The sequence below is a fragment of the Anomalospiza imberbis genome, chromosome 4 (assembly GCF_031753505.1).
Source record: "Anomalospiza imberbis isolate Cuckoo-Finch-1a 21T00152 chromosome 4, ASM3175350v1, whole genome shotgun sequence".
Taxonomy (NCBI): domain Eukaryota; kingdom Metazoa; phylum Chordata; class Aves; order Passeriformes; family Viduidae; genus Anomalospiza; species Anomalospiza imberbis.
Window position 1 is genome coordinate 26,992,605 of NC_089684.1, and position 24,087 is coordinate 27,016,691.

The 24,087-nt window shown below is 40.4% G+C and overlaps 1 protein-coding gene across 2 annotated transcripts in view; it reads left to right on the forward strand.

Annotated features, from left to right (window-relative positions):
- The first annotated feature begins 321 nt into the window (after window positions 1–321).
- The window catches only part of SNCA (synuclein alpha), a 63,196-nt gene continuing 39,430 nt past the window's right edge, over window positions 322–24,087 (forward strand). Inside the window, exons 1-4 of one of the 2 annotated variants that reach the window (XM_068187590.1) lie at window positions 322–489; window positions 1,928–2,073; window positions 8,128–8,169; window positions 15,884–16,029. In XM_068187590.1, the coding sequence (XP_068043691.1) occupies window positions 1,953–2,073; window positions 8,128–8,169; window positions 15,884–16,029 (309 nt within the window). In that variant the 5' untranslated portion in view covers window positions 322–489; window positions 1,928–1,952. Of the gene's footprint in view, window positions 490–590; window positions 714–1,927; window positions 2,074–8,127; window positions 8,170–15,883; window positions 16,030–24,087 lie in introns of those variants that run through there. The other variant, XM_068187591.1, reaches the window with a different exon arrangement.

Consider the following 24,087-nt stretch of genomic DNA (forward strand, 5'->3'; position numbering starts at 1 on the left):
CTTTGGTGAAGTGACTTAGGGCTGTGCCGCATCAACAGCTTCCTTACACTTCTAAGATGAGGCGCTCCAGCCTTTGGAGGGAGTGGTGACTGTGCGGAGTCCCAGGGGAACCAAATCGTCCGGCCCACCTTTTACCCTTGCTTCTCTCTTGGTCTGCGCCCAGCAAACAGGTGCTCCCAGTTTATCACGCCTCCCACCTCACCGCCACGGAGGGCGTGATAGGGTTGGGTGCAGGGGGCGCACACTCAACAGGGAGCAAGAGCCTCCGCTCCTCCCTCCCGCGGCGCATCCTCCCGCCCCCCGCCCTCGCCGGCACTCGCCGCCTGCGGGGCTGCCGCCGGGGTGGTGCCAGCAAAGCCGGCCGGCTCCGCGCCTCGGGATGTGCTGAGCAGGGGCCGCTCCCTCGGGCCGCTCCGCGCCTCGCCCGCAGCCCGCGCCGCCCCCGCCTGCTCGGAACGGGTCGCTCGCCGGTGGCGGAGGAGCCCGGCGGTGAGTGCGGGCAGGGCGGGGCTGCTCGGGGCGCGTCAGTGTCTGCATGGAATGATAGGTGTATATCTAATACCAAAGACAGCTAGATAGATCTGTCCTGTTGCACGTTCCTGTGTGGGCACGGGGGAGGGAGGAGAAGCCGGGCGCCGTGTCCGCCGTGTGCCGACGGCGTGTCCGCGGGAGCCCGTGGGTGCCCATATGGTCGCGTCGCTCTGCTTTCCTTGGTAGGTGCCTCGCTGTGTGCATGGATTTATATGTTTGTGTATGTATAGCTACATATACGCGCACATATATATGGGCGCGACGCCCTGCTCCCTCCCTCCGCAGGTTCCCGCGTGCTATTTGATCCGCACCCGCGGTCCCCAGGTGCTCCCGCACCTGGTCGCGGCGCTGCCCCGGGGACGGGCCTTGGGACCCTGCCGGTGGAGGAGCCGGAGGGTCCCGCCGGCCGGTGCTGCCTCCCCCGGCGCTGTGTGTAAGGCACCCACCCCCCTTCGCCATCCCCGGGGCGGCAGGTACCGTGGGCAGCTTGGCTGGAGCACAAACGCTGCCTTTCTTCGCACGCTCGTCACGAGTTAGTGGAAAGCTGCGACAGCCCAGATGTCTTCCTAGACATCCATTCCTCCTACTCAGCCTCTGGCAAAGATGAGACGATAACAGGCAGCACTTCTGTCTGTGTGGGTGGAGGAAGAGAAAGGACTACTGATAATGGATTTGTTGAAGGGATACTGATTCTGGGTTTTAATTACTATTTAAGTGGTTTCGGTGTAGTACTGGATTGTAGTACCTGCGAGAGGACTCTCTTGGTAGCTTTAGTGCAGTGCTTTTAAAATCCTGTGTTCTTGCTTTTGCTTTTTAGTAAAATATTTTCTCAGTTGTGATGCATGCAAGGAACCCATTCAGGAAAACTCAGTTTTCAAAAGAATGATGTAGACTGTGTGTAAAATGCTGGACTAATGGAAATGCAGCATTTTTTATTTTCTCCAGTCCTGAGCTGTAATGGCATTTTCTTACAAGTGAACATTTGTCATTTATGAGAGGTATTGGTTTTCAGTTTGGTCTCTTTGTTTGTTTTTTCAAGTTGCTGATGTTTATTTAAGTTGGCTTTTTTCTCTGGATGAGAGGTGGAGTGTCATCAAATCACAGGACTAAATTTTGCATTCAGCACATGTACAGAACTGTCCTTTGGGAGAAATGATGCCTTGATAGGCAAGGAAGGTACTTATATCAATGGAACCATCTTCCAGTCAGAACTGCATTATTGGCAGCCTCTCCATAGGATTCTGTGGAAACAGGATGTCTGTTTCATATAGCTATACAATTTGGGGGGTATAAATAATATAATTTAAAAGTAATTGTGCTCCCATTCAGTTAGACTATTTTTCCCCTTTCTGGGATAAAAAACCTTACTGAAAGTGTGTATTTTTTTTTTTCCTAGAGCTGTTTGAAGAAAGTCTTCAGCCATGGATGTGTTCATGAAAGGGCTTTCCAAGGCAAAGGAGGGAGTCGTAGCAGCAGCAGAAAAAACCAAGCAGGGTGTGGCAGAGGCAGCAGGAAAGACGAAAGAGGGAGTCCTCTATGTGGGTAGGTGGGCAGCAGAGAGCATGCTGCTGATTGGTGCACCCCAACATTCACAACTGGATCCTCATCAGACCCATTCTTCTGTAAAGATATGTATAATTGCTCATAGGAGACCATTGCAAAAGAAACAAGAGGAAATTTGTGCCTTCCTGAGCTCTGGTTCTTTGAAGCCAAGTGCCTTACAGTACAGGTCATTGGGTGGTACTCCATGCAAGAAGTTTGCCAGATCAAGGCTGAAGGGATGGTTGGTACAGTAAAAATAAATATGAAAAAATGTAAAAGCTGGAAGTGAAGGTAGCTTCGTAACATTCTACGGAGCATGTAGGGCTTGAATAGGATTTCAGGAGAAGACACTTGAGAGGTTAGCTCAGGACTTGAGTGGTAGACATGCCAACTGCTTGGTACGTTAATGGTAACATTACAATACTGTTATCTTCTGAAATTAATTTCATGTTGTATAATTCCTATTGCAAATTCATGGCAAAAATTTTCTATGACTTCTCAAGGAAATGCCTCTACGATTAATGAGGTAGGGCAGGTAGACCCCAACGTAGCAAAGCAGTTGTTAGTGCTTATTCTAAGCCAAACTAGTATTGCATAGAGCCTGAGTTAAAATTCTTTTCAGATCCCTGACTGGTACTTTCATTCAGGATAGTAATTTTCATTTAGCAAGCATTGGGCTTTAGAAGAGTGTCTTGCAAATGCTGTCGTGAAAAATTCACAGGAAAAACAATCTGTCAAGACTATATAAGTAAGTGGTTATTTATAAAAAAATTATTATGGCTTTGTTTCTCTTATTCATCTAATAAAGCTAGTCTACAAAAGAATGGAGGGGGAAAAGATACCCTTTCCTGTAGGTCATTTCTATTCTGTTGATTTTGTAGCAGGTCAGTTCTGTTATGGGTGCTGTGTGTACTGAGGGATATGTGCTCACATAACAGAGAGAAGTTAAACAGAGCTGAAAACTAGAGGCATTTCTTTTCAATGGGAGTACTGAGGTTTCTGGTATACTAGTTCCTTTTTTGGATTCCCTCTTGCAGGCTAGTGCCAGTCTGTAAGAAATTATTTCTGCTCCAGATAGTGTGGACTACTCATTTGGAATATACTTCCCTCCCTTTTAAGCCATAGCAAAGCTCAGTGCTCTTGCCAGCAGGGATGGCAGTCATTTTGAACACTAATTGTAGGATGAATCTATTTTAAAATGAGCATCTGCTCATTTTCAAGGCAGCAAAATAGATGTTCTTCCACTGTATATTGTGCTTGATGTTGGAATTATTTTCCAGAGGTAGGACTTTTATTGTTTTCTTGTAGTCCTGGCCATGCTTCTGGGGTCATTGATTTTTTTTTTTTTTTTTTTTTTTTTGTACTAGAAGCCTGCATTGTGTGCTAAATTAATCTTTGTTTCTGACCTGTTCTCCAGACCATAATAACATTTGAATCTAGTTCTGTTCCCAAAGGCAACAGATTTCCTGTTGTCTTCAGAGACGTTTTTGCTGAGGTTGAACTTTCGAGGGCAGGCTTGCTATTTTTTGCAAGAATTTCAAGCAATTACTGGGGGCCACAAAGCCCTGAGCCATGATAGGGACTTGTGCATGTGACTGTAGTAATGGTGGAGGATCCTTCCCCCACCAGGTGCCTCTTTTTCAGGAGGCAAGGGCTATGTGCACAGTTTGTTGTGCAGGCAAAAGAGCCTGTGGTTGGAAGCTATCTGCAGAAGCTCTGGCAGCTTATGTCCAGCTGTGTGCTCGCCTATACAGGCAGGCTATTTCAGCAAGTTCAAATAGTGAAAGCATGAGCTGGGTGTTTCTCTGTCGACTTCCCAAGCACTCAGCAGAGTTGTCTCTTCCTCTGTGCAGCATTAGCAAAGGCCTGTGTGATAATCTTTTGTTCTCCAGGCTGATAATGATTGCAGTGCAAAAGGTGGTGAAGGCCCTTTATGAGCAGAGGAGAGAAGGAGCACAATTGATTGGAGCTTGTGAAGACTTCTCCCTTTTTCTATAGTTGGGTTTTCAGATTTGAGATTCACAGCCAGATTATACTGTGAAAGCTGCCTGACATCTTGCAAAAAAGAACCTAACAACACTGGGCTGAGTGGGACCTGCTAATTATTTTCAGTTTCGTAACATTCAGTCTCCAATTGCTCTTGGAGAATTAAGAAGAGGCAGAGTCTTTGGTCCAGATCCCCTAGGTGATATGGTTTCCCACTGAAATCAGTGCAATTAATGTAAATGTGGAAAACATCTGGACCTTTCTGTCCAAGCTGCTCTTAATTACTAGTGTAAGACTATAACCTAATTCTACCAGGTAAGAGTTCTCTTTACGACAACTGCTGTTTGGGATGAAATGTGGTCATTGTAGTACTTTTATTCTTGTTTTGGTTTTAGCATTTTAGCATTTTTTTTGGCACAAGGAAAATTTCTCTTGGCAAAGGGAGAAACTTAGAGCTACGTAGGAGCGCAGTGTATTGGAGGATTAATTTAGGATTTTTGTTTTCCTGTCCATGCTGAAGTCTCTACTTTCTTCCCTCAGTCCACTTTCCTTTTAAGTACCCAAGATCACCCTCAATGTGATACCCTACAATGTGTTTTTATGCTTTCAAGTATTGGGGGTTTTTCCCTTTAACCTTCTCTGCCAATGGGCTTCAGCATTGGCTGACTGAAATTAGTGGTTCTCTAACTCATTCAAGCACAGCATCAGGGCCTTTCTTGATATCAAAGAATGTCCTGGTCATTGTTTAGAAAGAAGGACTGGGGCTCAGCAGTCTTGTCTGTGCTGTAAACTTAAAACTGCATCTTTCTGTATCCTTCAAGAGCTTTTAGTGTGAAGCAGAGAGGAAGTGAGTGGCAGTACTTAATCTCCACTTGCTTTGAAAACAGGAGCTGAGTAAGAAGGATGTGCTTACACACTCTTGGTGGTGCAGTGTTCATGTCTGCTGAGCTTCATGCGTGCTTCCAGGGAGCCCAGGTTTTTGCTCAGTTGACTCTTGAGTGCATGTTCACTGCTCGGGAATGGAAGTTTCCAGTCTGATGGTTTTGGTGTGTCATAAGCTCGCAGAACAAAGGAATAGTTTATTAGCAGTAGGGTGGCTGACAGTTGTTTACAATTCCTGTGCTGGCACGTGGCCTTGGAGTAGAGCAGAGTAGTCATGACCTATTTGGCAAAGCCATCCAAATTCCTCCACTCCTTTTTCATAATATTTCTTTTTTTCCTTTGGTTGTAGAAAAGCCAGCAGAGTAGTTGAGGGAGTCAGGGTTGGTCTGGTAGACTAATGGGCTTCAGGACTTGGAAGCAAGTGTTTTCCTTAAACATAGATAACCCTTTCCTCTAATTTGGGTTTATGTCTCCCAGTCTGTAGCCAGCTCTGACTAGGCAATGTCAGTAGTCTGTTGGTCTCTCAAATAATCCAGAAATGAGTGTATTTGCAAACTGCTGGTACACTCCTTCATTCTGGCACAGTGACAGCCATGATAATAAATCATGAAGAGACTCTATGGTATTTTTTGTAATTAAAAAAAAAAAACAAATGAAAAATGCTGGTTAGTGTTCTCCCTCCCCTCACACTGATGTCTACTACAGCTAGGAAAAGTAGCATTACCACATACTACTATTGCTTCTTGGTTTAGATTAGAGTCATGTTCCTTGGCCTTTATATTATCCCTACTCTGATTCCTCTGTTCCCCTAGTTATGCAGGGCACAGTGAGCAAGACTGTCAGTATTTTGGGAATGCCAGGATGAAAGACAGCTAGTTTATCCTGGAACCAGTGTGGACAACCAGCTTTCCTTCATGGCTAGCCAGAAGTTATCCTACAGAATTCAACTGTTGTTATGTATAGGCCTGTTCTGGCAGATCCTAAATGTGCTTCTAGATGCTGTTGTAGCTGCCATGGCAGGAACAGCTGCTTGCATGCAAGTGTGCAGCAGTGGGGCAAGTACTCTTGAGCTCTAACATATGCTGTAGGGTCTGGAACACCAACCAGCTGGTTGTTTGCCAATTAATGGATCTGGCTATACATACTCCTGTTCCATATGGGTCTGTGAGCTGAGCTTTTTTTAAAGAATAGTCTGTCTTCCACGAAAGAGACCAGCATTTCTGTGCGAGTTATGGTTATAGCAGTGTTGTCTGAGTGAGTAAAGTAAGAATCTACTTGGATTAGGTCGCTCTGGAGATGTGTGCATTGCATGGGTCCTCAGGGAGTTCTGCCATACTATCCATCCCTTTCTGGCCTTAGGGAACTGGGTACTTGCTTATTCACAGGTTGCCATGTCTTTAATGGCTTGGCTTGCAAATAGTCTGTTCAACAACATGAATGAGATATTGGCCAGGTCTAACAATGCCTTTAAATGCACGTGCTTAATATTAAGTATTCCAATACTGTAAGCCTGCAGTGGTGTCTAGTTACTAGAAGTTTGTAGAACCATCATCTGCTTGAATTCCAGGATGTGCTTTGCTTCTTCAGGTCTCATGGTGCTACAAAATTGAGAACCAGAACAAGTCCATAGGTGGGAACACTTTGCATATAGTGAAATTTCTGATTATTCAATGGTAAATATTTTTGTGAGAGAAAGCAAACCTTTTTGAAAGATAAAATTGGAATAAAGTGGGAAAAAGACTTTTCAGCTGTTTAACCTCATCATTAGCTAAAGGAACATCTAATTTTACATAATGCAGTATTTTTTCCCTATTATTTATCATGGATTATTATTCTACTCTTACTCATCAGTAAGAGAGCCTTTTCAATAATGCAATCAATCTAATAGTGCCAAAACTACATGGCTAAAGTTCCATAAATTTGCACTAGTAGCAAGTGGGACATATTGATGAATGTGCTTATATTGTGTTTCTGTGTTTAATTGTATTATTGCAAAGAATTTTGGACAAAAAGTTGCTTTTATTCTAATATTTTTTGTCTGTGCATTTTGTTTTATGTTAGAAGTGTAAAGTCAGAAGAATAAATTATGATATCTCAAATACTGAATGACAGCAAAAAAAATTGCATTACAAATAAGGTCATTTCTGTGTTGGTAAGAAAAATAAAATGTCATCCTATCTCTGGCAGACTAGGTAAGATGATTAACTAGGAGCCATAAACTCTGTTAATTGTACATTGTTAAGCATCATAGTCCACAGATGGATACTAATCCCTGAAATGTAGCCAAATTATGGAACCTGACAAGGGCAAGTAGAGGGCTGGTAAGGAAAAAGACACCTAGTTATGTTTTAAACAGCAGTATGTGCTAATTAGTTTCTCTTCCCCTTAAAGATGTAGGAGATTTTTCCCTTTCCTGCAGCATGGTGAAAAGTAATGGTCTTTTTGCATGGGTGTTGCAGAAACCAGTTTTCAGTCTTCAGTGTGGCAGAGTTACATTGCTTACACAGGTCTTGTGTTATGACTTGGTCTAGCACAACTTCCAGGTTGCTTCCTGCAAATCACCTGTGAGTTGTGACAGCGAGGGCAGTGGATGCAGCAGACCTGGGGTGTGCCCTGGGGGGCATTTTCATGTTGAAATCCTATCTACTGCTTATTGCTGTTCTTTTGGATTAATTAATATCTAAATCTGGCTAGCACTTCCATCTCCCCATGAATTTAACCTCTTGGCCTTTCTGTAGTTCAGTAGAGATTGTCAAGCCCTGCAAACTGAGATCTGGCAAGGTGAAATTTTAAGCATCTTCTGGAAACTGTGGCTCAGACCTTCTACAAAAGCATGCATGATTCTCTTTGGGATGTTAACATGGTGTCTGTGCAGTCATCTGTGTGAGTTTGCCAAAGTGGGAGGCCTAACACAGCTATTCAGAAAATGGCAAGGAAGTCCATACGTACTGTACAAGTGTTTCCAATGTTGCTCACCTTTCCACAGTCAATACCCATCCATACAGTTGTTCTTTCCTGATGGTTTTGCTTCTTCCCTTAGGCTGAATTTCTTTTTAATTTTTAATAAACTTGGGAAATAGTGTGCAGCGGTATGCAGTCTACATGTTAATCCCTCTTTATCATCTATCTAGTCTTTATCAGTACTTAAGAATATGCATTTTCAACATAATATTTTTCTTTGTTTAGGTTCCAGGACCAAGGAAGGAGTTGTTCATGGTGTTACAACAGGTAAGATAATTATCTCTTGAGTTCAGCTTCTTTGCTGCATGAGATTAACCAGCCATTTAGCTATTAAAAATTGAGTTTTTTTGAGAGCACTATAATTTATGAAAGATGGAAAAGCATAGGAAAACTGAGAGATCTGGTTGGATGGAAAGACTGAATGGAAATGGCATACAGGAAATAAACAAATTTCATTATTTGATTTGAATTTGTCACAGTTATGAGTGTTTTGAATTTTTTTTTAACTGACTAATCTCTCAATAGCAAGAGCACTTTCAAACTTGGAATTTAATGCCAGGCATGTATCTTCACAATAGCATTTCTACACCAAGAAGGAGTAAATTTGCATTTTAAATTGATTTGCAGGGATCATGTTAGGTATGAACTGAAACCAGTAACCAATAATTTTTTTTAAGGGGCAAAATGAATGGAAGTCTTTGATATCTACAGAGTGCAGAAAAGCCTTCGTTGACCGTAGGGCATTGAATAAAATGTATAATTTTCTGCTGTAGAATGTGGGAGCTCTGGAGATGTGAAGAGAATGCATGGTCAATAAATTTTTCCCCTAACAAATTCAGAAACAAATAAGATAGTAGAAAAGAAGAAAACAAATAAGATAAGAGAAAATGTTTTTCTCCTAACAAAGTCAGAAACAAATAAGATAGTAGAAAAGGATTTCTTTTTCCTTAGTGTACAGCCAGTCTCTCATTCAGCTGACATGTCAGTGTATCATTGTGCTCACATAAGCCAAGGCAAAAGATAAACACTGGAAGGTAAACAAATGTCAGTACTTAATACATAACCCACATTAATGGTTGAAAAGTCAGTCAAGAGTATTTCTAGTAACAAAACAGAATATCCAGGATAGTTCTTCAGAGTTTAGGCTGAGCATGTGTGCTGCTATGGTGAGATTTGAAATCTCAGCTCATTAGACCTCAATTAAGAGAAATATTCAGAGGGATCATTGCTATGACCAGTAGAGGATTGAAGTAGAATGAGATTTGGGACACCTATATCCAATATCATCACAGATGTGGGAGCAGCAACTGACAGCACTAGGAAGCAAGTTAATAGAGGTGATGTTCACCAAGCTGGGATGTGGTGGAATCTAAGTCAAGGGCATTTGCACATGTATGAAACATGCTGAAGCACTGGGATTCTAGTGGGCTACCTCAGTGGGGGACTTCTCTTCCTCATCCTGAAAGAAACTACTGGTCTCAAGTGCTGTGCCTCTCTTTATGTGATGGCAATATAATTAATTAGGCAGGAAATTTTCAGTGAGTGAATAGAATTTTTAATAGGTTTTAAAATAACTTGCATTTTCTTCTGGAAGGTACAAAACAGACTGCAAAGCCAAACATAAGGGGGACACACCTGTTATGTGCTGTGCCTGTGAATAGAAAATTTGGAGAAGTTACTGTTGATTTTAGGCAAAACAGTAGCTGCTTCTGACACACTTTAGGAAACAGGTGACATGAAGTGAAACACCCAAAACTTGGGAATAATGGGTTCTGTGCTGCAGTTTGATACCTTCTGGCCTTTCAAGCTGTTTGAGACGAGTTTGGCTGTTGCATGAAAATGGAAAATGAACAGGGAGTGAACAGATTGAACTATGGCAGTGAGAAGACTTCAGGCAAAATCTACAGGTCATGGCTTCCAAAATGAAACAGTATGGACTTGCTAGTGTAAGAACAGAGCAAGTTCTTGGACACATTTTAAGAACAAAAAAGTAATAGCAAGCCTATAAATAGTTCTTCTGGCAAGAAGAGAAGGTAGATATAACAGATTTGGGTTCACTCTAGTGATTCTGTGAGGTGTAACATGAATACAGAGATGCTGTGAGGTTGATGTAGAAATCAAATCCATTTAAATCAGTAGTATTAAAGTTGATGTGGCAAAAATGCCTTTTGAGTTACTTGTAAAGACCTACTTTTTTCATATGACTGGGAGTTCACAAGTTGTGCTGGTCTTACGATACTAAATTCCCAGTGCATCATGTGAAACCTGAGGTGAAATAAACACTTTGTTATGTAAATAAAAATGGTTTGAGAGGTTGGAAACAGTCTAGAGTCACAGATCAAAATGAGTGCTCACTGTTTTGCAGTCAGTCTTCTCTTAATGTCTGAGTTGCAATATCTTGATAGTTTTGCTGTCTTTGAATAAGTTGTGATTTAACCCCCTATGCTGGTGAAATGACACATCTTGAAGGGCTGAAAAACCTAATTGCATTCTTCAGTCAGTTAATTTCCAAACCCAGAATTACTAGACTGAGACATTTTGTGCTTTAAATGTGACCTGATTGTACCAGATTTAGTGACATGAAGATACTGTGAAATGAGGATTCCAGGCTGTGATTCACTGGAATATGCTAAGTCTGTTATTTTCAGGTCACCCTTTCTCTCAACTTCTGATAAAAGCAGCTTTGCTTATTGATTTTATGGGGTGTATGCTCATGTTTAGACTCGCCTTCCTAATTGCAGTGTCTCCTGGCCTTTGACTGTAAATGCATAATCCACCCATCTTTATCTCCCAAAAATGGACAGTATCAAAGATGAATATATTCAGATATTCTAAATAAAGTACGATTTGTAAGTAAGTCAGGGCAAAAAAGCTCTTAGTCCTTCAGTCAAGTGAGTGAAGATACAATATTGACAGTAGCAAAACATAGTCAAGTGTTTTGCTTAATTATTTATTTATTCAGGTTCATTCTTGTTTTTCTTAACATTCTTAGTCATTGGTTGTCCTGCTCTTTAACGCTATCAGGTATCTTACAGAAAATTGCATAAGTTAAAGAACCACCATATTTATGGCATCTTTGTAAATGAATTCTTCAAGCACTTAAGACAAACTTGCTATTTGAAATACTTACTCAAAAGTGTATTTGGTACAGTAAGAGTAAGTTCTTTAATTCAGGGAAATTCTGTGGTTTGAATCTACTTTTATTGTTCAAGTTTGAAAGTAACTGGTTATGATTTTGAATTGCTCCAGAGGTTTTACACTGATACTGTATGCTACCCCGTTGTCTGTAATAAGTAGTGCAAAGACAACTTCAATGCTAGTACTTTTTGCACAGTGCTATAATCAGTATTAGAAATTAAACTCATCCTTGCTGTGGTCATTGTACACTGTCCCAGGGTCATTTAATGGAATGAACAGTCTCTGCATAGATAAAAGAAGTAATCAGGCCATTGCACAGAAAAGCTCTGCAGAAGGTGATCTACTCTGGTTCTCAACACTGTGATGCAAAGCAAATATAAATTTTACAAAGTCTTAATGGCTTAAGATCATTAAGCATTAAGATAAATTTAATAAGTTGGAATCGACCCCCTGTATTGTGGACTGATTTGTTTGTGCACACTTAATACTTTCCCCATTACTACTTAGTGTAAGCAATAAAATACATGAGACTGGAAACTTATTTTGGTTTTTCTTCTCCTGTTGTGGGATTTTCAGAGCCCTAGGGTCACCGGACTGAAGCTCATTATCAGAGTCACTCTGGTAATGATGTTGATGTTTAGTTATTCCTTAGAGACAGGAAAGAAGATTCTCTCCTTACTATGGTTGCTTTTGCCAATCTGTGGTATTTATATAGTTTGCTGAATTTATTTTCATGGCTCTGATTTCTGAAGCAGTGTGTGAGAGATCTTCCATGGTAAGTCCTGTGTCAGCTTTCTTATGCTGTGTCTGTGTGCTGCTTTTGGTGGGGATGGAGGTCATTTTCTTCATAGTACCTGGTATGGGGCTCTTTGGGATTTGTGCTGGAACCAGTGTTGGTAACACAGGGATGTTGTAGTTATTGCTGGGCAGGGCTTACACATGGAAGCATTTCCTGCCTCTCACCTCACCCCACCTGTGGGAGAGCTGGGGGTTCACAAGGAATTAGGGGAAGATACGGCCAGGACAGCTGACCCCAGTTGACCAGAAGGATATTTCACACCATATGGCATCATACTGAGGAGTAAATCTATGGGGAAGGTTGGTGGGAATCATCTGCTTAGGGTCTGGCTGGGCATCAGTTGGTTGGCAATGAGCAATTGTTTGGATTTGCATCACCTGTGGGATTTATAGCTTTCTTTCTTTGTTGTTTTCCTTTTTATTATAATTTTTTATTAATATTAGTATTTTATTTCAATTGAACCATACTTAGCCCATGAATTTTCTTACTTTTACCCTTCCAATTCTCTTCTTCCTGATTTTGCTGGGGGAAGAAGAGAATGAGCCAGTGTGTGGTGCTTAGTTGCCAGCTGGGGTTAAACCATGGCTGTCTGAAATAGAAGCAGTCTTAAGTATACTGCTTTTGTTACTACTTTTGTCAGTATCTTATTGTTGTGCCAGAAACAGTGTTAGTGGCCTGATTGTTTCCTTTGTCATTTGAGTTTGTATGTACTAGGCCTTTGCTAGGATAATGTGTTTCTGGGAGGAGGGAATGTACTTGAGACAGTGCCTTCCCAGGATCCTGTAGTAGTGGGAACAGCAGCCCCTGGATAGTTGCTCTTGGTAGGTGATTGTACTTTCCATGACAGCACAGTGTAAGAGACGTGGGTGTAATAATGGCACTGAGAATCAGGTGGTTTATACTGCAGCATCCACAGTGCACTCAGTTCCACTCTGTTTCTTGATACTTTGAGGTGTAGGTGCTTTAAGAACTTGAGATAATGACATGAGTTGTGCCTGTGATAATCAACACAGTACAACCATGCTTTATCATTTTATCAGAAAGGATGAGTCTGCTCAAGGCCAACTGAGCCCTTTTCAGCATCAAGCCTACTGAATTTGTACGTGACGTATGTGGATGACAATGTGGTCAGGGAGAGAAAGCTAGATAAGCTTTCCCATGAATTGGTCTGGGAACTTTCAGGGGGCTGGAGAGAAAGAATGATAATCAAATACTAAACCATCTGCAGGTGGTGTTTTTAACAAGTTGTTTTTCTCACAAAGATGGTGTCTTCTTAATTAGCCAGTCATGTGAAATGTGTTGATTAAATGACCAGTCAGGTCCACCTGTAGCAAACCAAGGTATGAAAGAAGAGGATTCAATAAATGGGCTGCTTTTTAGCCTTTTCAGCCTTCTGATGTAATTTCTGACTCAGTGGTGATATATGTTTTCTGCCATTCAACATTTTTTGGAAAGGGTAATTTTCAAAACAGTGTGTGGCACTTCCATACAAAAAAAAATTAACAGAATGAAAGGACCCTGAATTATAGAATCAAACCCAATGGTTTGGGTTGGAAAAGACCAAGAAGATGATCTGATTCTAACCCCTTACATGGGCAAAAATGCCTTCTGCTAGACCAGGTTTCTTGTGGCTCCCTGGCTTTGAGTATTTCCAGGGATGGGGCATCCACAGCTTCTCTGGGAAACCTGTTCCAGTGCCTCACCACCCTCCCAGTAAAGAATTTCTTCTGTATCTAACCCTCTCCTCTTTTAGTTTGAACTAATCTACTTCTGCCCTGTCCCAGCATGATCACAGGATCCTCTCCACCTTTCTTGTACAGTTTTAGGTACTGGAAGGCCACAATTAGGGTCTTACTAGCTCTGTCTTAATAGGAGAGACTCTCCATCCCTCTGATCATCTTGGTGGTGTCCTCTGGACTCACTCCATCAGGCCCAGGTCTGTCCTGGGCTGGGACCCCAGAGCTGATGCAGCCCTACAGGTGGGGTGTCACCAGAGCGGAGGGGCAGAATCCCCTCCCTTGACTTGCTTGACTTGCTTTGGATACACCCCAGGATCTCTCCCAGACAATGAATGAGACAGAGGAAAAGTAAAAAGCAGTACTGAAATGTACACAAAACATATATTCTCTTTTAATTTTTTAAAATTTAAATACTTATTGGAAAACTGGATTTTTGCATCTTTTATAAGCTGCTACTTTATTTTTTTAGAATTCTTTTTGCCATTTGGAACAACATGAATAAGTTTGTTTCATAACATTACCCAATTTCTTTCTGAAAGACTCCAAGCACAATCAGGTCTCCCTAGGCTTTGCAAGATATAGCATGTTATGAGGACACACATCTGAAGGTATATGTTTGCAAGAACTATTGGAAAACTTCTTATATAAATTTCATGCATAAAATCCAAAGCTTTTTGTGGTCTGTAGCTGGTAATAATCAAAGGGGGCATCTTAACAGATGTCTTTTTGCACTTGCTACTGTTAAGTAAAACCTTCCCTGAGGGCAACATTTGTTTTTCAGAAAAACACACTTTTGATTATCTTCCCCCCTGCTCACCCCCCCAGCCCCCAAAACAAGCATGGCAATAGAGTAGTGAATGTATACAGTGGAATTTCTCATGAACTTTTAGGTAATTAATGTCTCATATAGTGTGGGAGATATTTGATTAGAAACAGACTTTTTCTAATTTCAGACAATGTATAGTCTGTTGTTCTACTCTATAATGAAAGCTTCTGGTCATAAGAGATAATACTTAATTCGTTGGTAACTTTTCCCTTTAAATTAGCTAGAATGAGCATTAAATTATCTGCCTCCATTTTCAGTCAGCAGATATTTATAATTTGAGTCTTTAATAAAAGTTGCATATTAGTCATGTTTAGCTTTCTAGCTTTTTCCTAATTTTTGCTATTTATTATCATTCATAGTAATGCATGCTGCCTGCCCTTTGATAGGGGCAACTGATGCTCTTTGTGTAAGGAATTAAAGAAATGTAATTTATCCACAGAAAGTCTAATTTTCTTGTGCACTTCCCAAAAAAAGACTCAGAAATGGTTGCCTAACTTTGAAGCAGAATCCATCTTGTGCTCATAAAGGATGCAGATAAAGCTATGAATACATTTTATGGATCAGATGGAATTTAGCCTGAAGGAAAGTATAGGATTAGTTAGAATGGCAAAAAGATATGATGGATGTTTTTGAAAAACACTCCCTTGTTTAGAGGAGTACATGTGTGTTTTGCTAAAAATCTGGGAATGTAACTTGAAGGCATGAAGTCATTCCATCCCTTTTTTTTAGAGCAGTTTGACTGTAGTTCAAGCTGCTGTCAGAAAGAGCCCTTGGGGATGAATGAACAGAAAAACCCCAGTGATATTCTGAAAGGTAGAATGGCAACTGCTGATGTATATGTAGGCTAAATGAGTTGTTTTTTCCCTGGGGCTTGGAAGTTAGCTATAAATCCAGTTTGCTTTGACATTCAGTCTTTTTATAAATTAGTATATTGTGTATCACCATTGGGGCAAAAATCTCAAGGGAGTCAGATAAAAGGTTCTGTTTTAAATTCTCTGGTTGAGCATTAATAGATCTGCTTTTTAATTATATATATCTTAGAAAATTAAAAAAAAGTAATAATCAATGTATTTTGAGTGTAACGCAAAAAATCGTGTCTTCCAGTCCCTGTATCATGCAGCAAGTGTTTGGTGGACTAATTGGAATGCAATTCCAAACTAGGATATATTATACAGTGAGATGGACGTAATAAGAGTGTCTAAATAATGACTTTTCTTCCCTAAAGTGCGGTTAGACATGAATGAAAATGTCAGATGTCTTTCACATGAAAGAAATTGAGCCCCAGCTAAGGCTTATTTTTACCTCTGCTGCTCCAGCATTACCAGATGGATAGTTTAATTTCTCAAGATCCACTTGGGGTACAGAAAATGTAATGGCCTTATGGCTTTTCATGATGTCAGGCTGTCAGTGATAAATTCTCTGAAAAACTTACAGCTCCCAGAGGCATAATGTGTTTTTCCATCTTCTGCTTCTCCTCAGTGGCTGAGAAGACCAAAGAGCAGGTGTCCAATGTTGGGGGAGCTGTGGTGACAGGAGTGACGGCGGTGGCGCAAAAGACAGTGGAAGGAGCAGGGAACATCGCTGCAGCCACTGGCTTGGTGAAGAAGGACCAGTTGGCCAAACAGGTTGGTTTATTTACAGTCTTTTCCAGATGGAGTGAGCAGTGAGGGGCTCATGAACTGAGGGGCAGATGGAGTGCTTTCTGTCTCTCAGTTGTGTGAATGCAGGATTAACTGTGTTGTGCCAAACAAACCACAAAGATGTCTGCTGTTTATAGTGTTTTGAGTGATTTGCAGTATCTGGGAACTTGAGTAGGATTAGGCATGGAACTTTACTAATCTGAAGTGTTTTAGTTAATTTGGATCATGGCTTGAAGTGTGATCTAGTGGTTCTAAACTCAGCAGCCTCTAGTGAAGGCCTGCTGCTGTAGGATAGCTGTATAATTTTGTGGAAATATAACTGTTTTCCCCATATATTTGGGATTGAAAAGCAATCTGCTAGTGCTGAAAGGTCAAGCAGCAAATCTCAGGTTTAACAGCACAAGTTGTATTCTCTGTTTTTGTAGAGAGGAGGGTTTGTGTACCAATCTACTGACTGGTTAGACATGTTGCATCTAAAGTCAAGATCTGTCTGGAGAGTCACTGTCTTCCATTAATACAGTGGCACTATCACAAAAGTGCTTCCAAATAGCCTCAATTATTTAGATTAACTTTGCTCTAGGTCATCTTATAAAACACTGTAAGTATTTTTATTCATACACTGTAGTTACTCTTCTACTGACACTAGGTGAAAAGTGACCCCAGCTGGCAGTAACAATGCTTTCCAAAATGTGTGTAGTGTTTTTTTTTTGGAGACAAAAATAACCCAGAAGAGACAAATGCCTCCTTTTGTGATGTTTTCTGTATGAACATTTAAGAGTTAGAAAAAAATAGGATTAGGAAGAATGTTTAGTATTTACACAGAAATATGACTGTCATGGAATTGAGCATGAAGTTCTGTTGTGTGTCTTATTTGCAGTTAGTGTCCAGAGGAACTGTAAAAATTGCATCCTTAAAAACTGGAGGTTTTTTATCCTTACTGAAGTGTAGTCCTGTCTGTCTGACAAATCCTATTGGTGCTTTACTGTGGGGAGCAAAAAGGGCTATTACGTTGTGGTAGGCATTCATTTCACTGTGGTGGATTGTCTTGGAAACATCTCACAAGCAGTTTTATTCTCTTTCAAATCAATATTCCTGGGGGATTTTTTAGTCCTCTTTTTTCAGCTGTAAGTAACATGGTGCTTTTGATGTGGTCATGGATCTTTGTAAAAGCTGTGTGGGAAGATTTGCAAAATGGAGAATCAAATGACCTGCCAGGGGATACATGAATATGGTGTGGTCACAGTAGTCTCTGCCCTTCGTTTCTGCTAAAGCTCTTGTGTAGTTTTATGCTGAGAATATTCTTTTCTGGTCACAGCTCTTGAAACTCAGTGTAATAAGGGTCATCAGTGCTGTAATACACAATTGCCCCTTTAGTACTGACCATAACTAATGCCTTTTTATCTCTCTCTATAGGGAGAGATCCCTGTAATTATAAACTATAAAGCAAATATCTGCTGACTTTCATTTAAATCTGTTCTCTGTATTGTAAATCTTAAATAGAAGTTGTGATGGCTGTAACAGAATAAAATCACATCTGTGAAATGAAAGAACATCCATAATGTGCATGCATATTATTCCTATTAATAGCAACATTATTCTGAACTGGTGTTTTGTTCTTTAGATATGTAAAATCATTCATTTGATGTTTTTAGACTGAGATTCTCAGTCGTCTATGCAGTATGGCCATGTAGCTGATGAGTATCTGTGGCTCCTCCTGGACTGCCTTGCATCTCTGTCTTTAATTGGTTTTGCAAGGGATGAGTAGCCATTTTGAAAATGTTAATATCAACACTGAGTAATACAAAGTTATTTTAAAACCTGGTGGGTTTGCATTCCTTTGCAGCTTGGAGGCACATGAGATAGATTTTGCTTGGATTTTCCAGGTAAACTGACAGTTTGGTAGGGCAGGTGTGGGCATTCAGAGTAGCAGTGGGACCTTGAAGGAAGCAGGGTGGGCCTTTCTGAGATAACAGAAGGTGCCAACCAGGCATTCAAAGTATCAATATAATTTTGTGTCGTTTATCTCTCTCTGTGAGGTTGTGTGTGTTGAGGCTGCTTGCCTGTGTGAAAGCCTGCTGTCTTGTGGTGACTGGCATTTTTCTTGTGCTGTGATGGAAGTTTGATTTTGACTTTCAACTAATCAAAAACACTATTTTTTTTTTAACCTGTGGATACAATGATACTTATGCAGAGGAAATATATAGCAAATTCTTGGTTAAACTCTTTCTTAAGAAGTTTCTCCAAGCTGGCCTAGTGCAGCCTTTAAAACTGGTGTGCTTTGGAGCATGAAGCACAAGCTTCAGCAGCCAAGTGAGGCCAGGCTGGAGGGCTGCTGTGACACCCCACTGTCACCCACCTGCCCTGCAGCTGGTGTAAGCAGGCAGTGTGGAGTGACAGCTGAGACAGTGACAGACAGGGATGACTTGTGAGTGCCCATCTGAGGCTGCCTGGGGGATTTCTGCTTTGGCAGCAGCTCACTGCTAAACACAGCCAGGGTAGTGGTGGTTACTGGGGTCAAATTTATTATAAAAGGGCTAATGTACTGCAAGCAGTATTTTACTGAATGACAAAACATTTATTGTGTGCCTGTGTGTGATTTATTTCTATGTACAGTGTGTCTTTTAAATGAGTTTTTAAAAAGTAAAAATTACTGATAGTTGCATTTAATGCAGAGATGAACATGAATGTTCTATTTGCAAGCCAGCCTGAATGTATGGATAAAATGGGGGGGAGGGGGTGTACCAGCAATTGAGTGTCTAGTGTATAATATTTTGAAAATAAATACGGATTACAAAGTTTGTTTTCAGATAGTTAATTAACAAATTGAATTCTTAACCTCACTGAATCCATGTCATTTGGTTCCCTGGCATCTCAAGACTAAACAGTTGCTAAGTTCTATTATTTCCATGATGAGTAATTTTGTTTTTACTGGTCTGGCACCAAAATTCCCAGTCAAACTGAAATGTCAAGGTTCTGTGAGTACCCTATGATACTATGGTCATATGGATTTCATGTGCTGTAGATTTTACTAAAGTAAATAGAAGAACAGGTCTTATCCTTAAGATTTTTGGGCTCTGTATGGATAATGTTTGCTGTCTCTATGTGCTAGATCCTTTTTTTTTTCCTAGTGTCTCTTAATTTAACACATTTGCAGTGAATAGCACTTGAAACACAAAGTTGCACTAGCAGGTAACAAGTAGGTAGGCGATACATTTCCCAAGCAGGTAATAAAACTCACTGGTTTAATTATGAAGCTTTCAGAGAAAGTTTCTGTGTCAAGGCTGACAATTTAGGCATTAGGTGTTTTCTTCTATAGAAAATGGGAATTAAGCAGAAGCCCTTGTTAATTGCATTTAATATGATAATTAAGAGTAAAAACAATGGCAAGTTTGCTGTATCTCCCCTTCCCACCCCTTGCATTTCCTGGCACTCCTTAGAGTTCAAAGTACCATAGCATAAACGTTCAGTGCAATGGAACCCACAGATTTAGAGTATTTCTTGTCTTACTACTTTTCTTGAACGGCTAATCTTGTGAGCCACCAAAATTTTCCACAGACATCATACTTTTTTCAGAGCTACGGTGAATGAATCCACTTTGGGGAATCACCATAATCAAATAGAAAAATATGTAGAAGCCTTTTTGATCCTTCTTACAGGGAAGCTCCATGAGACATGGTGCATTGCTGAGACTAAAGACATGATGAAACACCTTTTAATTTCGGTGAGAGCAACTCAGTTTTGATTAAGACACCAAACATCACAGTGTACTCCAGTCATCTGGTACTTGTTCATTTGGGAAGTCTTACTAGTAGAAGGAATGCAAACCCTGTGAGTGTCTCTGAGAATGTCTTTCAGTGGGAGAAGGAAGGATACTTTTCTGCTTTATTAAGCATCAATTTCTTAAACGTAAGTTATACCACTTCTTTCAAAGATATCTGATTTGTCTTGTTGCAAGTTGAGATTCCTGTGTGCTCCCAAAGAAGTTTTGATTACCATCTGTGGTTTAAAGAAACAAAAAAGCTGAATATGAAATCTTGAGGTTTTGCACTTTACACGTTGATTTTTAGAAACAGATCAGTTTAGAAACCTTTCTGTAGAAACCTTAGGCAGAGTTAACTTCTATTTAACTTATCTTGGATATCAGTTCCCAAAGTTTGAATACCAACATTAAAGTCCCCAACATTGCTTTAGTGCTCTCCTTGTTAACTGCATACAATAAAAATGCCTAGCTTGGTAATTGAAAAGCATCAACAGGAATTTTGTTTTGTCTCTTATCTTTTTGAGATCTGTTTAGCATATTTTCTTTGCTACAGTGCCATAATACTGCCATGCCACATGGAAAATTCCTGAAAGTTTTAAAATTAATTTTATTGTACTTTTTTTGTTGCAAATAAAATTCCAGAAGTAGGAATTGTAGTAGGTCTAATCACTGTAGAATTTGGGTGTAGGTGGAACTATGTATTTTGATAGAATATGAAGATCTCCTGGTTCTCTGACCACCTTAATGTTCAATATACTGTACAGGATGCTTGGCTTATTGAAGCATCACCATTCCCCATCTTTCCAGTCTATAGGTTAGTCAATTAATTTTGAAAAGCTTGGCTAAAAACACAAAGGAAAAGCTGTGGAGCAGAGATGTTCAATTTCTTTTTTCAGAAAGGTAATTAGAGTTTTTTTCACCTCTGCATTCCATTTCTTGCTATTTGAAGATGTGTCCCAAAAGGTGAACAGACCCCAGTGAAAAGCAGGATGGTAAGTGCAAGTTGCATGAGACTGAAACTGTTGTTCTGTAGTTGGAACAAGCAGATCTCCCAGAGGGTTTAGTATGAGCAAAACATCAAGCCTTGATTTAAGTGAGGAAACTTCAGTAAATATTTGACATGCCAAATGCAGAAACAGCCTACACCCAATTAACTTCTGGAGTTATTTTCTGTAAGGACTGTAGAGCAGGAGGGCTTTAGGGGTACAGCATCTAATTGCCCTACTCAACTACTTCTTACCCTTTATGGCTCTAATAAAAGTAGAGAATTGATAAGTTTGATTAAATAATCTAGTTCCCTGGCAGCCCTGCCAGGCAGTTGTAGGTCTGGCCCTTTATGCCTGAGGCAAGCAGTGCCACTTTGTCTTGTGCAGTGTAGAGAGATGGGCTTTCTGGTTGTTCAGTGTGGCCCTCACCTTTGTTCTGGTATGACAGTCCTGCCTGGTGTGTGGGAGCAATTACAGCAATGGTTTGGAAGTGTAAAATGATTTGGGTTGGAAGGGGCTTTTAAGATCATCTAGTTCCAAACCCCCTGCCACAAGCAGGGACACCTTTCTTCCACTAGACCAGGTTGCTCAATTCTTCATCAGCCTGGCCCTGCAAGCTTGCATAGTGTGGTTTCTGGTGGGATAACTAGCACACAGTCTTCCTCAAGGAAGCCAAAGTGGTTTAGGTGATTTATTAGGAGAAGACTTGCTCAGATAGTCAGAACTGGATGTCAGACAACACTTGCTCTCAAATTTGTTTGAATCATAATGTGCAGAGCGTATAGTCGGGGGTAGGTTTTCTTTTTCCCTCATCATTTTAATCTTGATCTATGTGTAATGTATGAGTGACTGCTGCAAAACAAAGAGGCTATTTAGCAGCTGTTAGCAGTGTCTCCTTTTTTAATGTCTGTAGATTGATTGAGAGTGGAAGAATGAGGGATAGATTTCCCATTAGGGCATCCACACTGCTCAGGAGCTGATTCACAGCTGATTCTTTCTCTTAAGGAAACGCCTGTTTGTTAGCTGTTTCTTTAAATTCTTGAAGGAAGTGGAACTGTCAGTGAGCTGGCATATATCTTTGGTTGTAGTGTAACTGGACTGATTTATTTTGGTAGAGCTTTTCTTACTGATCTGTAACAAATTCATTTTATAAAGCTAATGCATATTCTAGAAACAAACTGATTTGTTATGAATTGTAAGGCACCTATAGGCAGGTGATATTAAAGTTCTGAATCTGTTTTATGTACACAGTCTCCTTCTCATGACAGCACATGTATTTTTTTTTTTGATGGGAAAGCTCATGAATCATTTAGTTTGTACAGAGTATGAATATCAGTAGACCTGTGAAATTGTGTTGCAATCCAGTATAAATTGTGAGTGTTGGAATGCAAGTGGATTTGATTTAGTGATTTGAATTTATTTTTGAAGCACATTACAGTTGCAGTTGAGGCTACTCGATGCAGTTTCATTAATGCAGTTCTATTTTCTCTTGGCGTTTCCACATGGGCAAACCTCCATACAAGGCTTAGTATATGTTGATACTGCCTAATGGCACAGTAAAGAACAGCATGGAGTGTGTGAAGCAGACTCCAATGTTTACAGGAGATTTCATGTGATGAAATGTGCTAATGATGCCCACAGAAAATAAGCTGATTAATAGGAAGGGTACAGAAGTCACAAAGCCAATGAGGAGATAAAACGTTTTTCTTCTACCTTTCTTTTGCTTTATAAGATTTTCTTACCTGTCACTTCCTTCTTGGCAGGTATGTACGCATTCTGGTAGCACTTCTGGCTGTGAGTAGATTAATTTTGTCACTTTGAACACCTGTGTTTGAAATACTTAAAATTAGGCTGGGCAACATAGAAATGAATGTGCACAGAAAATAATAACTGGGGGAGAAAAAGCAGAATGTGGAAGATGGGTGACTGTAGATAGAAGTGCTAGAATTTTTGTGTTTGTTCAAGAGGGTGTTGAAGTGCTGGTAGAACTTCGAATATCAACTTGTGCTTGACCTCCCTGGTTGGCAGAGAAAATACTTTTCCTACTGTGGGGCATGTTGCTGGTGTTTTTTATCAAAGGGCAAAATAGTATTTGAAGGAAAACCATGTTCTTTCTGTCAAAGCATTTCCATGCATTCATATCTGTGACTTAAGCAGAACTTGAGGAAAGAAAACTTGTAATGTATTATCAAAATATCCTGGAGGTTATTGCTCTTCATTAACTCAGGAGCAAATGTCAGTGTAATATAAAGGTCTGGCCAGTTTTCCTGGTTTCCTAATGGCTTCCATGCTGTGAGAACACTTTAGTGCAGACTGATGTTCAGGGTCTACCTGCTGCCTTCACTGCTTCTGACCATAATGTATTCCTAATTATCTGTGGAGAGATTGAGTTAAGGAGCTTTAGGGTGGCATCATATTGTTCTTTGTTTTCTAGCAGTTGCTTAACCTCAGATTGATCTTTGACTGTGGAGAAATTAAGTGCCCTGATCTTAATCTGAATATGCCTATCTCCCTTGGTCTCCAAGAATTGTTTGCCATCTTATAGAAGGAATTGTTCCTCCACAAGGAATTGTTCATGTCATGCTAATGAGATAATATTTGTAAAATCTACAAATAGAACACCATTTTTCTTTTTCCTCAATTTATGAGAGAAACAAAAGACATTCCCTATCCTTTACCAGGATGCCTTTTTGCCTTTTGCATTTATTATAAGGGTTTGCTTGTCTGCAGTCGGCTCTGTGTCCTCCCTCTTATTTACTCTGGTCTCCCTTCCACCTCCCATAGCCTCCATCTCCTGTTTCTATCTAACTTACCTAATATGCCCCCACAGCACATTCCAGGCTTCTGTGATGATCTCCCTTGTTTAGCTATGGCCATTACATTATGGAATTCTCTCGGGGTAACTAGGGAACCAGTTCCATTTCATAGTGTCCCTGTTTTTCTTACATATCCATCTATGGGATTTCATGCAGTACTCACAGAATTTTTTTCCTGTTCTAAATAGTTGCCAATCCTATGCTAAATACTCAGGAAGGTGCTATTTGGTGAGAGGAATACTTTAAGTTCATTTGGGGATGATATATGTTCATGCCAGCTATTCCTGTTCTTGCCCACTTTCTGTGAAAGATTCAGCAATTTGAGATGGGAAATAATTTCATGTAACCCATGATAGCTGGGCAAATTGTAAAGTGGCAGTTTTGTGCAACTTAAGGTAAGGGTTTTACAAGCTTAAAGCTGTATCCTTGGCATCTTCTGCCACATTTCAGTCCTCCTTTCTTCTGCTGGCCAAGGAGGAGT